Source organism: Podarcis tiliguerta (assembly GCF_965153285.1).
Source record: "Podarcis tiliguerta genome assembly, chromosome: 7".
In the NCBI taxonomy this organism is placed as follows: Eukaryota; Metazoa; Chordata; class Lepidosauria; order Squamata; family Lacertidae; genus Podarcis; species Podarcis tiliguerta.
Genome location: NC_139540.1, coordinates 27,942,251 through 27,964,794, shown reverse-complemented (window position 1 = coordinate 27,964,794; position 22,544 = coordinate 27,942,251). Strand labels below are relative to the sequence as shown.

Genomic DNA, 22,544 nt, shown 5'->3' with positions numbered 1-22,544 from the left:
CAGTCTCCACAGCCACAGCAGGCACTGTAACTCTCCAATGGGTTGGCTTTACCTCTGAAGGCACACACTTCCATTGTCTCCTGAGGCAGATGGATGCTAACATTGCAATATTTGTTGTGTTCACATTTTATAGGTCAGTGGGAATCTACAGAGTAAATACTTGCTGTGGCTACTTTCATATTGGGGGCTCAATTCAAAGCAGTATTTCATTGCATGAGTATCCTGCAACATGTTCTTGACACATTGATAGTACAGCTAGCAGTGAATTTACTTTGCTTTATTAGTTGCTCTGCGATGCTTCCACAATGCTGTCTGGAGGGGCTATAGTGCAACTAAAGTGGTGTGTGTGTGTGTGTGTGTGTGTGTGTGTGTGTAAATAAAATTCAGAGGATTTGTAGTATGAAACATTAGAAGATTTCAGCAAGAAGTTACATGAGGTGCACTGACTGGAAATGAAGCACTAGAACTTTTGCAGACACAGACAAGTATGGATAGTAGGATCTTGAATGTGCAATAAAAATGATATCCTGAGGCCCCTAATGTGGAAAACTGTGGGTAACATGCAGGGCCGGATTTAGGTTTCATGTGGCCCTAAGCTATTGAAGGTAAAGGGACCCTTTATATGTCCAGCCGTCCTTTGTCAACATCAAATTGTCACTGTTTTTTGTACTGAATATTTTAGGGAGCAGGCTAGCAGGCGGGGCCCATTACTTACATCATAGGAGCCTACACAACACAAAACACTGTTGCTGTATGTAGGTTTTATTTTATTTGTTTTTTATCTTATATTTTGGAAATGTACATCCAGGTTTTGTTCCTTTAAATTTTTTTGGGGGGGCCAAGAGAGTGGGGTCCTAAGCTATAGCTTATTTAGTTTATATGTAAATCCGGCACTGATAACATGAGGGAAGATGGGGGGGGTACCTGCTGAAATGTTAAAGTTATGTAGCTTATAGATGGTGAACTTATAGATGGTGGTACACAGTGCTGCTAAAACAACAACTCTCAGCGTGGAAATAACTTCACATAATAAGTTTTGGGCAAAACAGGGAAGCTGCCCAGTTCAAATTACAGCATAAACGTCAAATGGCAGTATAAACGTCAGCTCTCAATTTTCCTATCTTCACCTGACGCCCCCCATTTATAAAACCTGTTTTGAATCGAAAGGATGCTTCCCGCCTTATATCCAATAAAAGGGAGGGTTGTCTAGAAGATTAAAAGGCACTACAATGCCTCGCTTGAGAAATAATTCGAATTGAACTACAGCCATTCAGTCCCCTTCCAATGCCCAAGACCCCACAACTATTTCTGAATATAGGCGAATAAGAAAGAGAGAGAGAGGAAAGAGGGGAAGAGGGGAAGAGGAGATCCCAGTCGCTAGGACGGCGCTGCCGGCCTCGCCCTGTCCCGCTTCCCCGCACCCTCAAGGGCTCCCGTCCGCCCGGGGCGCCTCCTCCCTCTCCGCCCACAGCCCCCGGCGAGCATCGCCCCTTTGCTGTCTAAGGGCTGGACTCGGCCGAGCCCTATAAATGGCCCTGGCAGGGGACGGTCGCGGCCACCCAGCCGGAGGAGCCTCAGCGCGAACCGTCCCGTCGGAGATCATGAGCTTGCAGCCGTGGGGCTATTTAAAGGACAATGGTGAGTGGGGCGCGGGTCTCTCGTGGGGAGCCGGAGTTTGCGGCTTTCCACGGCGGCGCCCTCCTCCCCGCGTAAGAGGGGAGCGGGTAGGAGATGCAGCGCAGTTTCGCTAACGGGAACGAGCATCTCTCACCGGCTGCAGAAGCTGCTCCTTGCCCACCGGTGCCCGGTATTTATTTATTTTCGATGGAGCTCCCCATGAATAGCATCTCTTTCTATATTGGATTCCCAGGGCTTTGGGGTCAGTCTTGGTATGTTCTGTTGATGGACTTTCCCCCGCTGATTAGCAAAATTGGGCGCAAGCTTTCGGGGCAGCTATTGAGCTCTTTCAGCTGGCACAGATGTCCTTGCCGCCTGAAAGTGGGAATGGGGACGTGGCTTTCCTGCAGATCACAGAATTGTAGAGTTGGATGGAACCACAAAGATCACCTAGTCCAAAAGCAGGGATCTTTTTGCCCAATGTGGGACTCGAACCCACAACCTTGAGATTAAGCAACTTCTGTTCCACCAACTGAGCTATCCTAGACTGCATGCAGCTTCCATCACCCCTGACCATGTTGGCTGGAGCTGGTGGGATTTAGAAACCAAGGACATCTGGTGGGCCAACAGGTCCCCCTGTTTCTTCCGCGAAGATGGAGGTAGCTTCTATTCACCCTGATTTGCAAGCACAAAGTTTGCAGGGAGCTTGTATGTTTCATGAAGCAATTGTTTGCATGCTTTCTGGTGCCTTTTTCCCTGGCACTACTCACCTCTAAAAGACCATTAAAAAACCAACACCAAATTCACTTTCTTTCTGCCAAGTGAATTGGCTGGTACACAGTTCAACGCAACCAACAAATAAGCAAAATTCAGGGACAGATCTGACATGTTTTTACAGGTATGCAGGAAGCTGACTTATGATGGGTCGGAATATTTGTCCCTTTGTTCTTGCCTGCCCTGACTGGCAGTGATTCTCCAGGGTCTGGAGGCTGGGGCTTCGAAGGATTGAAGCTGGGACATTCTGTGTACAAGAATGCACTTTGTAACAAAGCAATGTGGCACTTATCAAAGCTAGCCTTTCTGTGCTTTCATTTATGCTTTCTGGCTAAATTTTGTGGAAATAGCTAAGTAAAATTCTCTCTCTCCTCCCATGTATTTAATTTTACACCCCACCTTTCTTCCACAGTACCCAAGCAGCGTTCAAAACTCCCATTGTTCTAGGCATGTTTTGTGACAGAGAATTTCATAAACGCCAGCAGTTTCTGAGCTCTGGGCGCAGTACTTGTGCCTAAGATTTCAGATTAAAATTGCCACTGTTACTCAGAAGTAAATTCCAACCAAGTTCAATGAGGCTTCCTCCCAAGCAAAACGTGTATGGAATGGAGACCTGAGAACTTTTTTCCCTTTCCTTTTTAAACCCAACATGTTTTGTTTAGGTTTTAGTTGCCTTGTTTAATGTACTTTTAATGTATGATGTGCTTTTAATTAAATATACTAGCCAGTTCGTTATGATGGTTTAAGTAGTGCATGTTAAAGTGTTATCTACCTCAGACTCTCACAGTGATGCTTAAAATCAAAAAAAAATTTGGAGTAGGGTCACTGAAGGACCCTTAAGTCTTAGGTTTGTGAACTGGGTGTCTCTGCCATCAGTTGTATAGACCTTTATGTGTTAATTGTGGTGCCAAAAAGATATATTTATATGAAGGAAAGGGGGTGTAGGGAGAATTCAGGGCTTGTCTGCAGAGTGGAAGGAAAGGAGGACCTTTTTCTGCCTCCCCACTTCCAGTTACTCTCTGAAGACTGCAGAAGGGACCCTCTTAAGAATATTTGGGGGGCCAGCAGGGAAAGCATGGCTTTGCTTTTTTGAAGTCTTCAGATGATAACCAGACTATGTGAAAAATGAACATAAGATTTTAGCTGCAGTTCATTCATTTTCAGCTTTGTATTCCTGTTATAAAACGTGTGTCTAGACATCCTATTGTTGCGCCCATAACCTAGGTTTAAGGTGCCATTTAGCTCCTAGCTTTCATATTTCAGTTTCTAACACTGTACTCAAGGTATTGTATGTAGAGCAGGGATAGCTAGGCTACAGACTTTTTTTGTTGTTACTGGAAACCCAGGGTTTTGTTTTGAGTACCAGAACCAAATGGGAGCTCACAGTCTTTCCACACAGAAATTCATTCCTGGTTACTCCAAGCTTTCTTCACTTCAGCAGCTTGCTTTAGAAGAGGAGTCATTTTGTTCCTGCTCTTTGCAGCCTAACTTAAATTGCGGGGAAGTTGTGAGGATAAAACAGTTTGAAGAAACTTAGGAAGTTGCAGTTCAGTGGTTCTGCTCCTGCCTGCAGGGCCATTTCCAGAAAGCAATTATGTGATGCAACCGTTCAGTGCCCTGGGAGTTGCCCTGTGCCATCCTGCAGGCTTCTGTCTTGTCCCTCAAGCTATTTAACATATATCCGAACCACTGGGATCTGTCTTCAGGAGATTCCTAGTGAGGTGCTGCTAATTTGCAAATGACACCCAACTTTAGCTCTATCTGAATCAGGAGAGGCAGAAGTGCTAGACGGGTGCTTGGAGATAGTTAGGAGCTGGAGGTTGGCAAATAAACTGAAGCTGAATCCTGAAAAGGCAAAAGTGTTACGGGTTCTGAGTTCTCAAATCTGGGAGGTGGGAGGCTGCCTGTTCTGGATGGGGTTACTCCCCTGGAAGAAGCAGGTTCATAGCTTAGAGGTACTCCTGGATCCAACTTTGTCACTTGGGACTCAGATGTCTTTGGTGACCAGGACTGCCTCTTTCCAGCCAAGTCTGGTTGGCCATCTATGGTGTCTTTTGGACAAAGAAGACTTGGTCACTGCACTCCATGTGCTGGTAACTTCTAGACTGGATGAGTGGAATGCATTCTATATGGGGCACTCCTTAGAGTCTGGAAACTTCGACTGGTCCAAAATGCAGCAGTCAGATTGAAGCCCCAGCCAGTATTTAGAACTCCTATAACTCCTGTTTTAAAACAGCTGCACTGGATGCTAGTTTGTTTTTGGGTCTGGTTCAAGCTACTCACATATGTGTTTGAAGCCCTAAACAACTTACACCCTAAATATCTGAAAGACAACCTCCTTCCCTACAGATCCTCCCAGTCTAACTTACCTCACAAGGTTGTTGTGGGGATTAATCTATGGATTAAAAAGGTGAGATATCAATGCAATGCAATAAAATAATAAATAACTCTCTATCCTACTGTCTGACACCTGAGATATATGTACTAGGACCTACCCAATTCTCTTGATTGTGGTATGTTTTAACTATTTTAACTATTGTATTTTTAACACGTGGTGAACTGCCCTGGGTTCTTGTGGTGAAGGATGAATAAGAAATCTTACCATCATAAGCATCATCAAAGTCCATGATGGCAAGGGGGAGGGGGAGGGGAATTTCTTCCAGCCCAGTTCTGCACATATACCATATTTTTTGCTCTATAAGACTCACTTTTTCCCTCCTAAAAAGTAAGGGGAAATGTGTGTGCATCTTATGGAGCGAATGCAGGCTGCGCAGCTATCCCAGAAGCCAGAACAGCAAGAGGAATTGCTGCTTTCGCTGCGCAGTGATCCCTCTTGTTGTTCTGGCTTCTGAGATTCAGTATTTTTTTCTTCTTGTTTTCCTCCTCCAAAAACTAGGTGCATCTTATGGTCTGGTGCTTCTTATAGAGCGAAAAATACGGTACTCAAAAGTAAGTGCCACTAAGTTCACCAGCTAAGGGTATATATGACTGCAGCTGTCAACCTTTAAATTTAAGTTAATCTGCCCATTCTTTCTTACTAATTTACCATGGTCCTGTATAACTGAGCAAGATACTAAAGTTTGCACTTCCTGACTGCCAAACGCTAAGCAAATATGAAAGTGGGTACTATGCAGTGTTTGCAGGACTTATAGCTTATATTCAGAACATGACGCTCTCCTATTGTCTTTCCCCCTTAGGGCCAGATCGCTGGCATGAAACATACCCAATGGCTAAAGGGAATAATCAGTCACCTGTTGCAATCCTGACCAAGGATGTCTACAAAGACCCTGCTCTATTGCCTTGGTTTACTGGCTATGATCCAGGTGCAGCTAAGACCATAATGAACACTGGGAAAACTTGCCGTGTCGCATTTGATGACACTTTCGATCGCTCAGGTAACTTTGAGTTTTATCTCTTACAAATACTTCTACTTAACCAGTATGAACCCCTGCAAAATGAAATCAGGAAGGGATCATTCAAACTACTAATATCTTTCTGGGGGGTGGGGGGTGGCAGAGACCCTCTCCTACTTCATACTTTTTTGCATGCAGGGGCCTTAAGCAATGTATATATTTATTTGATTTATTGATTTACAGTGGCAGGTCAGCTTTATAAAAACAGCCTGAAGCTAAGCTAGACTAGAAGCACAGAACAATGAAGAAGTCTTTGCTAGGCATGAAAATGACATCAAGCTAAGGGAAGTTTTGTGAGGAGGACACTCCACAGTTGGGGTGCCACCATGGAAAAGTCCCTCTCCCCCACCACAGCACACTCTGAGTGGGTGGCAATCAGAGAAAGGACTCCAAAGAGTAACTCAAAAGTCTGGTGAGTTCAAGGGTAGCCAACATGGTGCGCTCTGGATGTTTTTGAACTCCGGTTCCCATCAGGCCCAGCCAGAATAGTCAATGGGCAGGGGGAGGGAAATGACGTCCCATTCTGCTCTGCCTCCACTGGCACTGCCTTTGTGTTGCCCACCTCCACTGGTGGCGGCAAAAAAGTGGTGCTGGAATCAGCAGCTATTTATGGCAAAATCTCGCTGAAATTTCGTGAGCTCTCTTGTTTTCCGTGAGATTTTGGTGAGCTCTTGCTGGAAATCTACACTCCTGCTGGTACCACTTCTCCACCAGTGGCGGAGGCAGTGGCATGGATAGGGTGCCAGCAGAGGTGTCTGCCACCTAAAACAGCTGCATCACCCCAATTCATGGGTGGGCCAGCCCTGGAGGGCACCATATGACTACCCTTGGCTAAGTTCAGGTGGAGAGAGGCCATTTTTTCAGTACCCTGGTTGCACGTTATGAAGAAACTTAACACTCAAAACCAACACCTTTGATTGGACCTAGAAATAGATTACAAGCCAGGGAAGATGGTGAAGTACCTTTGTGATACGCTTGTGTGATAGCTCTTCTGCCTTCTGATTGTCCAGTTAGGCAATTTTAGACTCTGGACCTGAAGGGTTTTAAAATATTTAGATGGCAATGTGTATTACTTAATTACTTAAATGAATGCCCCCCTCCGTCCTATGCATTATGCACAAAAGATGAGTGACCTGCATTAAAATGCAGAGAACGATCAGTAGCCTTTGGCCTGGACAATAATATCACAGGGACACAGATATTTGCTGTGGACATATTTGCTGTGGGAATCTGGTTTTACCAAGCTTAAACCTACTTCTGAAGGCCAGTTTGAATATTCAGAAGAGGTTGAGACTTTTGTACATGTATCATCCGTGCGTCTAATTCCCTGTCTCTAAAACAGTGGTGTAAGAGCTCATGGGTCTCATCAGAGGAACTCCACAGTTCAGACTGAGAACATAGTACAAACCATAGGATAGATGGTCCACGAGGTCCTGTTCCAAATATGATAATAGCAGTAGGGTTGTAGATTCAGCACCATTCATTCACTGTATTGTGATGGGGGCTATGCATTGCTCATCATCATGCTTTCAGCTGTACGTCTGCCATTCACAAACCACTTCAGGTGATGCCCCTCCCTTAGTCATTGCCAGCAATGGCTCACTTACAGCCCTCAAAATGTTGTTGGACCACAATTCTCTTCATCACTGGCCATTGGTCATGCCAGCTGGGACTGGTGGGAGTTGTTCAGCAAAATCTGGAGGGCTTCCTCAGTACATCACTGGAGGGGTGAAGTCAAATGAAACCATGAAAGTTTCCTTTACTCGTGATGGAAGTTCTGAGCCCAATCAGCTTAAAATATGTCAGAAGATTGACACATTGTGGTCTCTTCCAACTCTATGATTCTATGATTCTATGTCTGGCTTTGGCATGTAGAGCCATAACTTACTCTAGGCTAAGTAATTTTTTAATGTTTGTTTGTTTTAATCGTACTGTTAAGCTGTAATCCTCAAGGGATGCTTTGGATAATTGCTCTCCATGGGACTTAATGAAACTGCTCTGGATATTTTAGAATTAGGACCTTAAGGATGCTGATCCTAAACATTGGTGACATTATATCTGCTTGCGGTGGTTTGTTTTTTTCTGATGTTACTGCCACGCTGATGTAATGTTCATCTTTTGTGATGTTGTCCTACTATAGTAGTTGTGAGACCCTAACTTTGGCATGTATACCAGAGCATCGAGTTCCAGGTCCTGGCTTTGGGGACACCACAACCACCCTAGTGGGAATTTCGCTATCAATTTCAGTGACTGAGTGTCCTCATTTGTCATGAAGCCATGACAGCCAGGCCACCCGCACTTTATATGGGCCTTTGAGATCTTTACATAACTGCTTTTTGTTGCTGGTGATTTATTTCTGTGTGGGTACATCTGGATACCAGTCAGAATGAGAAGAATTGACACAGCTGAGGCGCGGGGGCGCTGCTTTGTGCAGGCATCCCCATACCAACTAAAGAAAGAAAAGTCAACGTTAAGCCTTTTGCCCTGTGCTTAACACAGCCTTTATCCTTGGGTATTCCAGCACATAGGATATCAATCACTGACATGAGACCAGCAGTGCTCCAGCACAAAAGGATTTAAGATCTGTGTTAGCATTAACTTTGAAATTCCATGCTATTGCTGGAGGTCAAAGAACTTGAACGTTGTTCAAACAAAGGCCTTCTGGGATTGCTACAGTACATCGGGTTATCAGCTTTCTGGCTCTGGAAACTTGGGTTCCTTTCCTTTTTTAGGCTGCAAATAAAGACAAGTTTAGTGTCTCAGGGGACCCAGGGTTACAACAGTGGGACAGGGGCGTTGCAGGTCAGGAAGGAGGTTCTCTTGCAGAACACCCTGTTTTCCAGAACTTCCACACTCTTTGTAGAGACTGTGAGGTCTCCCTTCCAAACTTTCATAGAATAAAAGCCTCATTGCTATTGCCAGTTGTTTTGCTTTAGGTGAAAAATTCCCTTCTTGGAAATGCAAGCCATATAATTGCACATTGTCAAACACACATAGCTGACTTTATTAACAATAATGACAAAGAATATGCCAAAACAGTCTGCCGACCAAATGTTTATTTATTTATGGACCTGTTAATGCATCGTTACTGACATAGCCAACTGTGCTATACTGTTACTTTGTTTTTATCCTAAAACAGCATGGCAAAGCCATCATTTTGTATCTTGGGGAAAACCTGGCCTCATTGTTTTCACTTGTGGATTATCACCTGTCACTATAAATCTGGCAACAGGTGAGGCTTTGCGTCAATAAGACCTGCTCTCCCCCATAACTATATATAAACAGGGCTAACATTCCTTGCCTGATAGATTTTGTTTTTACCTGGCTCCCAGTGGCATCTGCCATGTGAAAAAAAGGAATCAATTTCCCTCCCACTTGCAACCTACTGGGTAGAATAGACATTTTCTTCCATTGATTTTACAGTAGATTATAAGCTGCCAGCTCCAGGGTTTTTTTTGCTGATGTGACTATGCTGTCACACACTTGCATTCACACCAGAAGGGTATAATCAACAGATCCTTCCATGCACAAAAATCTGTTTTGTATGGTGAAAACAAAAAACCCATAATGGAGAAAGATTGCTTATTATCAGAAGAAGAATCTTGCTGCATCTCACCAGATCTCTGTCTTGTCCAGCATTCTGTCCCAACAGCAGACTACCTATTGAGGGTTCACAACTAGGACATACGCCCCACAGCAGCTGGTTTTCAGAGTCATAGTCCCTGAGTTTGTCCTATCTCATTTTTAAGCTGACCAAGTTAGTGGTTATTCCTAAATCTCGTGGTAGTGAAATTTAGGTGGTTCTTCTTCAGTGAGACAATGCCATAAGGAATAACTAAGAAATACATATATGAATTTCCCACTGTAAAATAGTTGGCAGGTGGGCATCTGACATTTTCATAGTAGGAAACCTGTTCCATTGCAACTCCTTTACTCTTAAGCAAAAGCAGGATGGTCAGAGTTGGAGATGGGGTTTCATACTGGGTGGAATGTAACTGGAAACAGGTGATAACTTCTTCAGAGAGCTGGTGGAGGTATGATAGAGGCATTGTTGCTCATGCTAGTTACTCTGGTTTAGCTATGATCTCTGGTCAAAGAGCTTTGCAAGTTGCTATGGTGCTTTAAGAGGCAGCAGTCCCACTTTTGAGCAAAGGCAGAGGCTGTACACACTATACATTCAAAGCACATATGAAGCGTCTTCTTTCTCTTAAAGAATTCTGGGCACAGTAGTTTAGCCCTCACAGAATTACAATTTCTGGCAACCCTTAACAAACTACTTAGAATTCTTTGAGGGGGGAAATGTGTTCCAAATGTGCTTTCAAAATATTGCGTGCACAGAGCTAAAAGCGACATAGAAGACTTCGCATGTATCCACACTATGAGTAATGGCCTTCTAGGGAGGTTCAGACAACCCACGCATTGAGAGGATTTATGAGGGAGACCACAACACTTACGTTATGTAAGCTAGCCCCACTCCTGCCATGGGCAGCAGCATGCAGCTAGTATGCAAGGGATACTGTGAACGGGGGTTCCTTCACATGCCAACCCAATGCGCAAAAGGTGTGGGCATGGCTGCTGGGATGACATTGGGTCTGTGGCATTGTGGAGTCAATAAGATTGTGGCCAGGCTGACAACACAGTTGCAAAAACAAAACAAACGAACAAAACCTTGTGGGGAAATGAAATAAGCTGTGTTGCTGCCACTGCTAATGGTAAGCTCCCTGAAAAAGTGTTGGCAAATTCTCCTCCCGCTGGAGAAACTAGGCACCTCCCACCATTTCTGCACCAATAAAAACAGGGTGGTGAATTTTCAGGTGCCATTTCAGAACAGCTCTAATTTCAACCTTTCCTTTTTCAGGTTGACTGTAGTTGTTTGAACTACACAGGGCATCCCTCACACAAGCATCTTCTCTTATGGTATGAGGCAAACAGTCAGCACTTGGGAGCTCAAGATATTTCACAGCAGTTTGGGGTTGATTGGCATGTCTGGAAGGAAATAAATACAGACACTTGCTGTCCCCCCCCCATTTTTGTTTTTGTTTATTTTAAGGGGGGAGCACAGCAATATTAAATTACACACTTGTGTGTGATAAGAGAAAGGAACTTTAATCAATAATTACATTGGTTATTTGAAGGAGCTTCAGAAGTATTTCCTGTGGTGTGAAATGTAGCTTCCTTGTCATTATAACTGGTTCTTCATTGAGAGAGAAGTCAGGGCCTATTTATAGATGGGTGAGGGGTGTGAATTTTGGGCAAAGGCTCAGCTTCACTTGATGCCCACAGAGTGACATGTAATTAACTCATAAGTGACAAGTGTGAGCTATTATTGTTCTCAACCAAGAATTCCTGTTCTTAATTGCCACCAGCAGTGCTACTGGTAAACCTCATGCTTCACGATGACACTGTGTTTGTGGAATTCCCTCCTCAAGGAAATATGTACAGCAGTGCTCTATCATGACTGACACTGAAGAGAACTCTTGAGACTTTTTAATTTAGACCCACTTTAATTAACTGATTAACTGCTGTGTTTTTATTGTTTCTGCTTTGTAGTTCACTATGTATTCTTTCATAAATCATGTGCACAGTGTGTCCTGCAAGGCAGCTTAAAAACCCACAAATAAATAATCACTAGATGCACACTTGAGTTCTTACAATTGGCAAAATATCATGACCAAGAGGTTTTTTAAAAAATCAAATCCGAAGACCACTAAACAAACAGACATGGGTCCTCTTCGGCCTGTACCACTTTAGAATGCAAATGGAGATCAAATTATTGTTCTTCAACAGCAAACTGCAGAGTTAGGATGCCTGGGAGAAGTGTGCCAGTTTAATCTGGCAATCTTCCTGACATGCTAGCTTTTCATTTGTAGGGATTTTAAAACAGCAGCAGGGAGAGGCATTCCTGAATCAGTTTTAAGTGATATAGTCCTAGAAAGTTATACCACTCCCTATCTCTAAACCTTTAGATTGGCTTTGAACTCAAGGAAAGGGGGACTAAATGTGTGTCCCTTTGCATGTATAACCTTCCAGTCTTCCCTGAGGCTTTATGGAGTTTTGCTATTGGTAGCTCCTGTTCAGATGTTTGATGTCTTGGGGCTGCTTTGAAGATTTATATTAGTGTGTGGGAAAGAAACCCACCAAAGAAGGTTGCTATGAATGTATAGGGAAGTTTTTAATGCTTTATGTTTATTGTGTTTTTAATATTTTGTTGGCAACCCAGTCAGATGGGCAGCATATAAACAACAACAACAACAACAAGATGATGATGATGGTGGTGGTGATGATGATGATGATAAATCCGAACCTTGTTTATGCTATAATTTTGGACAACTCCCAAGCTATGAGAAGGCCAACCATTATTATTAATTGTTTTTAATTAAAAGATTTTCCTGGGCAACAAAAGTACATACAGCGTCTCTGTAAGGTCAACCATTTATTCAAGTAAGGTTACTTTCTACAAACACTATAATGATGGCAGAGTAGTAATAACAATGCTGTAGGCACCAGGTATGGCTCCAGGTCTGAGGGGACCACTTGTCTACCAGTGGATCTTGTTGGGCTTAATTGGCAAATGCAACAGCAGTGCTCCAGGAAGCTGGGTTTAGCTGCCATTTTATTTTTTCACCATGCCCACAATGTAGCATTGCTTCAGGGCTTTGCAGGAAATTTAAATGGTGGCTAGCCACTGGTCCATCCTCTGTCATCCAGTGCTGATTGAAGTTTCGGCGATAGGCCATGCCAGCATGGCTGGGGCTGTGGCAGCTGCCCCAGGTGATAGAAGATGAGATGCCCTCTCTGACTTCACCCATATATGCAAGAGGTGCTCATCAACCCTAAAAGAAAAGGCCCATGCAGTAGATGGTTGTCCCTTTTTGTTTCAGCCCAGAAAAGCCTTCTTTTAATCGAGACCTATTTGTTGCAGTGCTCAGGGGAGGGCCACTCCAGGGTACTTACCGGCTGCGTCAGCTTCTCATCCACTGGGGTTCTACAGATGACAAAGGCTCAGAGCATGTGATTGATGCAACGAGGCATGCAGGAGAGGTGAGTCTTTGTGTGCTAGAGAATGCATCATGGAGGATAAAGATACCAATGGCTGCTAACCATGACGGCTATACTCTGCCTCCATGGTCATAGGCCTTATTCTTCTGAATGCCAGTTTCTGGAAACCACAGATGGGGAGAGGGCTCTTGTGATCTGTGTGCAATGGGCCGGCTGCACCCCCATCATTCAGCCCAGACACTGAGGTCCAGCTCCAAGGGCCTTCTGGCGATTCCCTCACTGCGTGAAGTGAAGTTACAGAGAACCAGGCAGAGGGCGTTCTTGGTAGTGGTACCCACCCTGTAGAACGCCCTCCCATAAACAGCTATCTAACTTTTAGAATAGGGTTACCAGATGTCCCCAGTTCCCGGGGACAGTCCCCGGATTTGCAAATCTGTCCCTGGGAAATGTGGCAGCGGCAGCCTCAGCAGCCCAGAGCCAGCCTGGTAGTGCAGTTGGCTCTGGCTGGCTTCAGGAGCTGCTTGTTGCTTGCTGCTGTGGCGCCCACCATTTTTCCTCGCTGGAAGTCCCCATATGATGTGCGCATTTGACTGCCGCTGTTGACGCCACTGCCAAAGGGGAACTGGGGACGTCTGGCGGTGCAGATTTCTTTCCCCCTTCCCCCTTTGTTTTGACTGCTCGAGGGAGGCTCGGGAGTTGCGGGTGGGTGGCGGTTGCCCAGTTTAAAAAAAACTCTGTGCATTTATGTTTCACAGGGTGCGAAAGAAGGGCTTTGCACCTTTATACAATATGCATGTGTGCTTGGGCCCAGGGTCTTTTGCCTCACCATCCTCACTACTGACTCCCTGTTGCTACTCAGCTAAAAAAAGAAAAGAAAATAGCAACCCTGTATTGGGAAATGTCTAATGTTTTACAATTTTTAAATGTGCTATAAGATACCCAGGGGTATCTGATACGCCCAGATGGGGGGGTATAAATAATAAAATTATTATTATTATTATTATTACACCAAAGATGGAGGGTGAAAGTGCAACCAGGTTCAGTGCAGGACTGCAGAATAGAAGAGAGAAGTGGCTTCAGGATGACTCACACCCCAGCTATCACCTCTTTAATCTTCTACCCTTGGGCAGGAGATATAGAAGTATAAATAGCCGTACCAACAGGCTAAAAAATAGCTTCTATCCGTGGGCTGTTAGGCTGTTGAATGGAAAATAACATAGCAAAATTGACTTGTGCGGTGGTGTGTTGTCCGATAAGAGATTGAGTGTTTGGGTGGGGGAGGCTCGTTTAATTTCATTGTACACAGGTTATTATTATTATTATTATTATTCAGTAATGGGGTTCAGAAGGTGAAAGTTTAGTAGTTTCATGGGAGTGGGAATGGGTGGCTCTAGGGGGTTAATGTGGGGTGAGCAAGCATGGGCAGAGTCCCTAGTATAATAGATTTTCCTTGTTTCCAGATTCATTTGGTGCACTGGTATCCTAAGTATAGCAATTATGCAGATTCTCTGAGAAAAACTGATGGTGTGGCTATCTTGGCTATTCTTCTGAAAGTAAGCTCTATCTTTCCTTGCACATATTATCTTGCTGTCTAAGTAGCTCAGTCGGTAGAGCGTGAAACTCTTCATTTCAGGGTCACGGGTTTGAGTGCCACATTGGGCAAAAGATTCCTGCATTGCAGGGGGTTGGACTGGGTGATCCTTGTGGTCCCTTCCAACTCTACCATTCTATGTCTATCTGAAACAATGTCCTTTTATATCACTCATACTACCCCAGTATTGCATGAATGTGCAAGTGTGATTCTACTATGTCTGGACTGCCTTGTTAACTGTGGGGTCTCGGCAAAGAAGTACAGGAGCTCATCATGACAGCACCCCCAGCCACACCCTTAAGGAGAGTCCAAAAATTCAGACAGCTAAACTGATCCTTTGTGTGTGTGTTTGCATGAAGGAGCAGCAGTCCATAGCATAATTAGAATCTTATGTACAATTTCCTGGCAGGGTTGCCAGTGGGGCTTTCATCTGACAGAATAGGTTCTGCTTGTAACACACATTGAGCTTCAGCCAGTTGAAATGCAAAGAATTTGCAAATAAATGTTGCCGTTGATACTGTCTGCTCCATAACAGAAAACAGAAGAAAATTATTTTTCTCATTCTCTGACTGCCACCATGTGACTCAGTCACAAATATACTTGAAGGCCCCATTATCTCCACATTTGTTTGCCTGAGAATCTGTTTAAGTACCTTGGCACTGTGGCAGATGACACTGACGATCCTGCTCTGAAAAAAAGTCCTGGAGCTGTCTTTCCCTGAGCTCCTCTCCCACCACAACACAGTTTATTATACCAACAGAACACAATTAACACACATGTCAAACGGACAATCTGTCAAGCAAATCATTTACCATATTTTTCGCTCTATAAGACGCACCTTTTCCCTCCTAAAAAGTAAGAGAGAATGTGTGTGTGTCTTATGGAGCGAATGCAGGCTGCACGGCTAAGCCAGAAGCCAGAACAGGGAGAGGGAGCGCTGCGCAGCGCTCCGTCTCGCTGTTTTAGCTTCGGGCTTTGCTGTGCAAAGCCTCCGAAGGGCAGTGGGATGAAGGCACCCCACTGCCCTGCAGAGGCTTTGCGGGCTGTCCCAGAAGCCTCTGCAGGACACGGGGATGAAGGCTCCCCGTATCCTGTGGAGGCTTCGCATGAAGCTAGACCAGCTAGAGGCACCGCTGCGCAGCGCTCCCTCTAGCTATTCTGGCTTTTGGATAGCCCCCGCAAAGCCTCCCTTCCCCCATCTCCCAGAAAAGCCCCCAAGAACCGCGCTCCCTTTTTAAAGTGCACGGTTCTTGTGGGAGATGGAGGAATTTACAGAGGGCAGCTTACCCACGTGCAGCCTCTTCCAGGCAGGGGGAGCCTTCATCCCGCTGCCCGGGAGAGGCTTCAGCGGCTATCCCAGAAGCCAGAACAGCAAGAGCCTATCCCAGAAGCCAGATCCCTCTTGCTGTTCTGGGTTCTGGGATTCAGAATTTTGTTTTCTTGTTTCAACCCCACCCCCCCAAAACTAGGTGCATCTTATCATCTGGTGCATCCTATAGAGCGAAAAATACAGTAAATCATCCCCACTGTGCTCTTCTTCTTATCACATAGGAATTAGAAACCCACAGCTTTTCTCTGTTATGAAAGAACCTCTGTGCATGCTTCCTTGGAAGTAAATTCACCTGAATTCAACAAGACCTTCTAGGAAATGAGTTTAGGGTTACAGTCCTAGATGATTAATTCAGTTGATCAACTGATGAAAACTCTTTTGAAGGACTAGAAGTGCTCTAAATGATCAGGCTACATATTTTCAAAACAAACAAAAACCCAACAGCGACCCCAAACGGATTATTTTCAATGTAGGAACTTGCAAAAACCATGACTGACAGGTGCCATTTTAGTATTCTTACTAGAGTCGAACCTACTATTTTTACATTTTGCTATCACTCTGGACAGCAAGAAATAAGAGTGGAAATAGTTATGTAAATAACAGCTGATTTATAAGTGGCTTAACAACAGAAAGGGTACTACACCCTTCCTTCGAATTTCCAAGGAAAATCTGTACAGATAATCCTTAACTTTCCTCAGAGGGTAGAAAGTTGGATGAGCGAGAGATTGCTGCATTCATGTTACCATAATTCAGTGACAGCAAACCAAGTAAAATGAACAATCAAGCAAACACATTGTTCCAAATGTTGTTCTCTGTTGTTTTTAAACCCAACAGGCATGGTTTTTGCTGTTTTTCTGTGCAAGATGTTCTCAGAATTAAACAGACAGATGGGGTGGTTAAAGATCATTTCTGCATGTTGTTGTGATTTATAATCTTCCATGCTATTCATCTTGTACTTTCTCTGTCACAGGTAGGGAAAGATCCCAAGCCAGAGATGAAGAGAATTCTTGAAGAAATGGAAGCCATTAAGACCAAGGTAACTTGGGGGTACAACTGAATCACACTTGCAAAACAGCAACCATCTATATCTGCCAAGGAAACAAGGAGGGGGCCTGTCAAACCAGTCACAGGGAGCACGCACAGGAGAGGCAGGTGGAAGTTAAAACAGAAATAAGAGAAGGGTTGATGAAGAAGTGGATCTGTAGAAGGGGCATAAGGGAAGCAAGATAAATATTTTGGCTCTTGAAGATTAGAAGCAAGGTGGCTTTTCCAAGAACTGGGTTCAGCCACTATCAGATGAGTGTACACACAGTTAAAGGAATGGGTGCATTCCTCTTACATTTAGAAACTGGAGTGGAGTATCCTTTTTATCTTTCCCACCCCATTTTTTTGTGGGGGGGGGTATGGTCACATAAAGCGTGTGTGTTAGTTGTTGTTTTTTTGAAATAATTTTTATTGGTTTTACAAAATAAATTTCACATTTACCACATTTAAATTTCAAAATCAATCTTCAGAATTTTAGGACTCCCCTACTCCCCTTTATGGAATATATATTCCATATCAACTGCATATTATATTATATTATATTATATTATATTATATTATATTATATTATATTATTATATTCCATATCAACTGCATATTATAATTCTTCCACGTTATGGTCCTCCAAAATATCCAAAGTCTTTGTAACATTGCAAGAGTTACTGAAAGCCTGCCAAAGAATTGAAATGATTACAGTGTTCTCTTAAATACAGCCTACATTTGTCTCATTCCCTGTTGAAGCTTTGTTCCTCCTGATTTCTGATTTTCCCTGTCAATCTTGCCATTTCTGCATACTCTAATAATTTTGTCTGTTAGTCCATTTTGTCGGCATTTTCTCCTCTTTCCGCTGCTGGGCAAGCAGCAGTCTAGTCTTCTCAAATCTTTCGATATATCTGCACCTATAATTCCTAGGAGAAAGGCTTCTGCTCTTTTAAACAAATGTTATTTTAAACATTTTTAAAAGTTCATTACATATCATTTCCCAGAATTCCTTTATCTTTTTACAATTCCACCACATATGATAAGAGGTGCCCTCTTTTTCCTTACATTTCCAACATACATTTGAGTTAGTCCTATACATTTTTGCTAACTTACTGGGTGTTAAGTACCAACGGTACATCATCTTCATATAATTTTCCTTCAGCGTATAACATGCCGTAAATTTTAAGTCAACTTTCCATAATTTCCCCCATGTTGCCAACTGTATATTATATCCAAAATCTCTTGCCCTTGTGTGTGTGTTAGTTATGCTTATCCCTAACCTCAACTAGATCTTCAACTGGATTTAATAATATTGCTTCTCTTTTTATTTATTTAAGGGGAAAGAGGTTCCTTTTCAAAACTTTGATCCATCCATCCTTTTCCCTCAAAATCGGAGCTACTTCACCTACCAAGGCTCCTTCACTACACCTCCTTGTGATGAGTGTGTTACCTGGATTATTCTGAAAGAGCCAATCACCGTCAGTGTGGACCAGGTAAGCTTTTCTTATGCAAGTATTTCATGTGAACTACATCCTTGCTCTGTTAATCAGAAATAACATGCCCGAATTCAGTGCTGACAACAGCCATGAGAAAATGCTGGGACATTTCTAAAGCTGAGGAATCAGAACTATGAGTAAAGGCTAAAAATCATCTTGGGTTTCAGTTCAGTTTTTGCATTTGTTCACCCAACCACAGAATCAAACAAGCCAATATTATTTATAATGCACCTCAAAAAACTTCTGACAATGTAACAGGGGGATTGACCACAAACTAAGACATGGTTTACACAACACAGTAAGACGAACTACAGCTTACTGGGACATTGTGAATATGCTGACTCCTAGAGAGGAGCTTGCAACTATTTTGGTCCTCTCTAGTCCTTTATATTCCTGTACCATGCAAAGCTCAGCCAAAGTTTGGCTTGTGGTTAGGTTCTCTTCTCACAATCTGCTGTAGTCATGAACAAACCTGTCTATCTCAATTTTATTGACAAAAGAAAACATTCAGGGAGGGGAGAGACTCACCAAAGAGCATCTGATTCATATTTCCATCCCCATTTTTCCTAGCTTCTTCTCAGCAGCATCCCACACAGGGCGCCAAACCAAGAGGGCACAAAATTGAGAAGATCCATAATTGAGAAGATCCATTTGGGTGTGCCAAATTTTGGGCTCACTCAGGGCGCCATATTGCCAAAGATTACCAAAATCCACCCCTGCTCTCGGTTAAATATTGCATTGGTGCACAAAACGCAAATGAACTTTGGCGGGTTTGCTGAGTTTGACAATGTAAATCATAGTTGAAGCCCCTCCCTCAGCCTTAATTATGTCATTTACATGGAAGCAGGTTCTGCTGGCTTTATCCCTTCATGTTTGGTTGCAAGTACATCCCAAACGGTCTCTGGTAGTTTTCTGAAGAAACTGTGTCTTCTCAGTGCTTAACACATCTCATTTTTAGCCAGGCTCCAGGTTGGTCCTCACATCTCTTTCCTTCTCTGTAGATGGAAAAGCTTCGTAGCCTATCTAGCAATGCTGCAGGTGACCCCTATTGTGCTTTGGTGGACAACTGGCGGCCTCTTCAGCCTCTGAATAACAGGATGGTAAGATCTCCATGCCAATAGAATCTTTGCTGAAGCCCATGATCTTCGGTTGTGAAGACCCAGGATTCCACACTCATGTTGTGTTCGACCTGCTGTTCTCCCTCGAGATCTGTACTGTTGAGCTAGAAATTCTGAGCGATGAAACAGGACAATTTAGATAAAATTAATCAACATTCTAGAGGGGGGAAATCACTGGGGAAATATTTACTATATTAGAATGGGGGAACTCTCTCGATAATCTTTGTGAACACTACCATGTTTATGGAAAATTCTGTGGGTGGGTGGGAAGGTCTTAAAGGATTTTCTTTCTTTCTTTCTTTCTTTCTTTCTTTCTTTCTTTCTTTCTTTCTTTCTTTCTTTCTCTCTCTCTCTCTCTCTCTCTCTCTCACACACACACCTGTAAATGAAGAATGCTAGAGGAGCACAGCAGGAGTTGAATGCATTTCTGTATCATATCTATGTATAAAGCGTCATTAAAAATCCAAATTGTGAAGAAAATCAGCCTGGAAGTCTAACCCTCCATCCTTCTCATTGTCGACGGTGAAATTAAAGACATTCATTCAAACAGGATATAGTATGGGATGAAGCATTCTTATTTAATTGCACAACTTCATTTTCTGTTGATTTGTTTTAAATGATAATGAATCTTTGGAACAGCCAGGATTTTGTTTAATATATAGGTTATCTTGGTGACTCTAAAATAGGGTGGTTTTTTTTGGGGGGGGGAGGGGGAATTCCAGAAAACATTATAAGTTATTTACTTTTTAGGGTTTATTGTATCATTTCTCTGATATGATATGTCAAAAAGGTCACTTTCTAAACTTCTGATTTTATTATTTTGCAGTTAATTTTTATGCCATTGAAGTTAGGGTAATGAAATATTGGTCGAAAACCCATTTCACTTGTGAAATGCTCAGATGAATTTTGCAATGGGAAATATCTCAAAGTTTCAAACTACTAAATAAATGGAGTTTTGTATGTCCTGTTTCAATACGTTGCACTCAGTAGTTTACGGATGTCAGAATACCAACTTTGAATCTGACCTATTGAAATAAATGGACTTATTTGTCATTAACTTGCATACATTGATTCCAGTGGAACTACTCTGTGTATGACTAGTTGGCTCCTATCCTGTTAAGAAAGGGGCTGCTTTTTTCTCCTCAAATCTCTGAAAGAATAACAATATAAGAACTTGAATCTATTGAGTGTTTAAGTTGTAACACTTACATTTGTAAACATAGGGGGGTACCTAGCTAAATCATTCTCAGAACAGACCATTGAAATCAACAGAGTATGATTGGGTGCCACTCATAATTTGTTGCTTCAAATCTGAAAAACATTTTCAAAAAAATTAATGAAAATAACAGCCAGGGTGTTGTTGTTTTTTAACCTCTTCAAGTTGTTAAGATGGTATTTTCTGGGGGGTTGTTTTTCTTCTTGCTTTGAGCTGGTGCTTTCTAGAAAAAGCAATTCAGATAGTATTGCATGATAGGTGCTCTTGTATATAAAACAACAACAACAACAATAAATCTGTTTATCTCAGAAACAAAGTTTTCAGAACTTCTTAGGTGATTGTAATATGATCCCATGAGAGGGCTTTGTGCACTTGAATCATTTTGATAGGGATTATTGTTGTTTTTTAATTCCTGAGGGATATTCATGTTACTCAACTGTATAAGAAGCCAAAACTGGCAGAGGAGTCTTAACCCAACCTAAGGAATATTGGGAGGCTGGAGCCAACAACATATCTGGAGCTCTGTCAGTTGATGCTAGCTGCTGAACTGGCTTCCTCTCTTTGAAACATGCTGGATTTAGATCCAGTGGTTCCATCGTTGGCCCAGAAATGTCCTAGTCTGCAGCCCTACACAGGGTACCACTAGTGGAAGGAGCGCTGCTCACTACAGCCTGCTGCCCTCTCAGGCAGAAGCTGGGCTTCTGTTGCAGGACCGCAATACCTCAAGGATCGCCTCTTCCCATATGAACCTACCTGGACCCTGAGATCATCTTCTGAGGCCCTCCTTCATGTGCCTCCTCCTTGAGAGGTCAGGAGGGTGGCAACATGAGAACGGGCCTTCTCTGCAGTGGCTCCCCGTCTGTGGAATGCTCTCCCTAGGGAAGTTTGCCTTGCACCTTCATTATACACCTTTAGGCACCAGGCGAAAATGTTCTTTTTTAACCAGGCCTTTGGTTGATCTGATTTATATCCTATGCCCTTTTAAAATGTTTTTTTTTGGGGGGGGCTATTGGGTTGCTGTTTTTATTTTTATAAGGTATTTTGTGGTTTTATATCTTGATTTTATTCGGTGAATCACTCTGAGACCCCTGGGTATAGGGCGGTATACAAATTCAATCAATCATCATCATCCCCCCCCCAAACCCCCAAAATCAGCCGTACTCCTCAGTGATGGGCAAGAGATCTGTGCTTGATCCTCCTAACCACTATCCTCAGCCATCAAGATATTGGGCAGGTTAGGATTATATACTTGCAGATATATTAGCATGCAAGCCTTTGTGGTACAGAGCAAAATTTGTCAGATGTGTGGCATCCCAAATAGGTAAGCACATGGGAGCACATGTTGAGAGGTGGACGGTGCTTACTAAGGAAAGTCAAGAGATAGCAGTGTATTTGTTGGTCTTTACATAGGGTGCTATGGTCTAAACCACTGAGCCTAGGGCTTGCCGATCAGAAGGTTGGCGGTTCGAATCCCCGCGACGGGGTGAGCTCCCTTGCTCGATCCCAGCTCCTGCCAACCTAGCAGTTCGAAAGCACGTCAAAGTGCAAGTAGATAAATAGGTACAGTACATGTGGCCATAGCTCAAAAACTTGACCTGATTGAGCAAAACCAATGTGATTTTTGGATTCAGCGCATCAGATTTGTCCTAAATCAACTGAAAAAACGCAGACAATAAATTTGTTGTTGACCAGTGTTATGAGGCATGGCAGAAACTTCCTTCCAGTTGGAAAACCGAACAATGCCTAATGATGAAAGCATTTAATTTTTAATTGTTCCTTGGCTGGGAATAAAATGATTAACATACACAACCATATTCTTGACAAAATGCCAACGGATTGGTTCTCAGAAAACCACTAGGAGGCAGATGTCTTTGCTTCCACATTTTTATCTCATTCAAATAGACAATTGAACATATGTTTTACTACAAACCCCCAACGCATTTTTCTTTGGAAATCAAGCACTG

General features: G+C 43.1%; 1 protein-coding gene and 1 long non-coding RNA gene across 2 annotated transcripts in view; one reads left to right on the top strand and one right to left on the bottom strand.

Moving 5' to 3' along the window:
• The window catches only part of LOC310682563, a 238,227-nt gene that overhangs the window by 33,817 nt on the left and 181,866 nt on the right, over positions 1-22,544 (bottom strand). The window lies entirely within an intron of this gene.
• LOC310682464 (carbonic anhydrase 3-like) lies at positions 1,486-20,896 on the top strand. The gene is made up of 7 exons (XM_083451379.1): positions 1,486-1,638; positions 5,589-5,786; positions 12,727-12,845; positions 14,264-14,356; positions 16,695-16,760; positions 18,088-18,243; positions 19,248-20,896. The coding sequence occupies exons 1-7, from the start codon at positions 1,530-1,532 to the stop codon at positions 19,365-19,367; spliced, it is 861 nt and encodes a 286-aa protein (XP_083307505.1). The 5' UTR covers positions 1,486-1,529; the 3' UTR covers positions 19,368-20,896.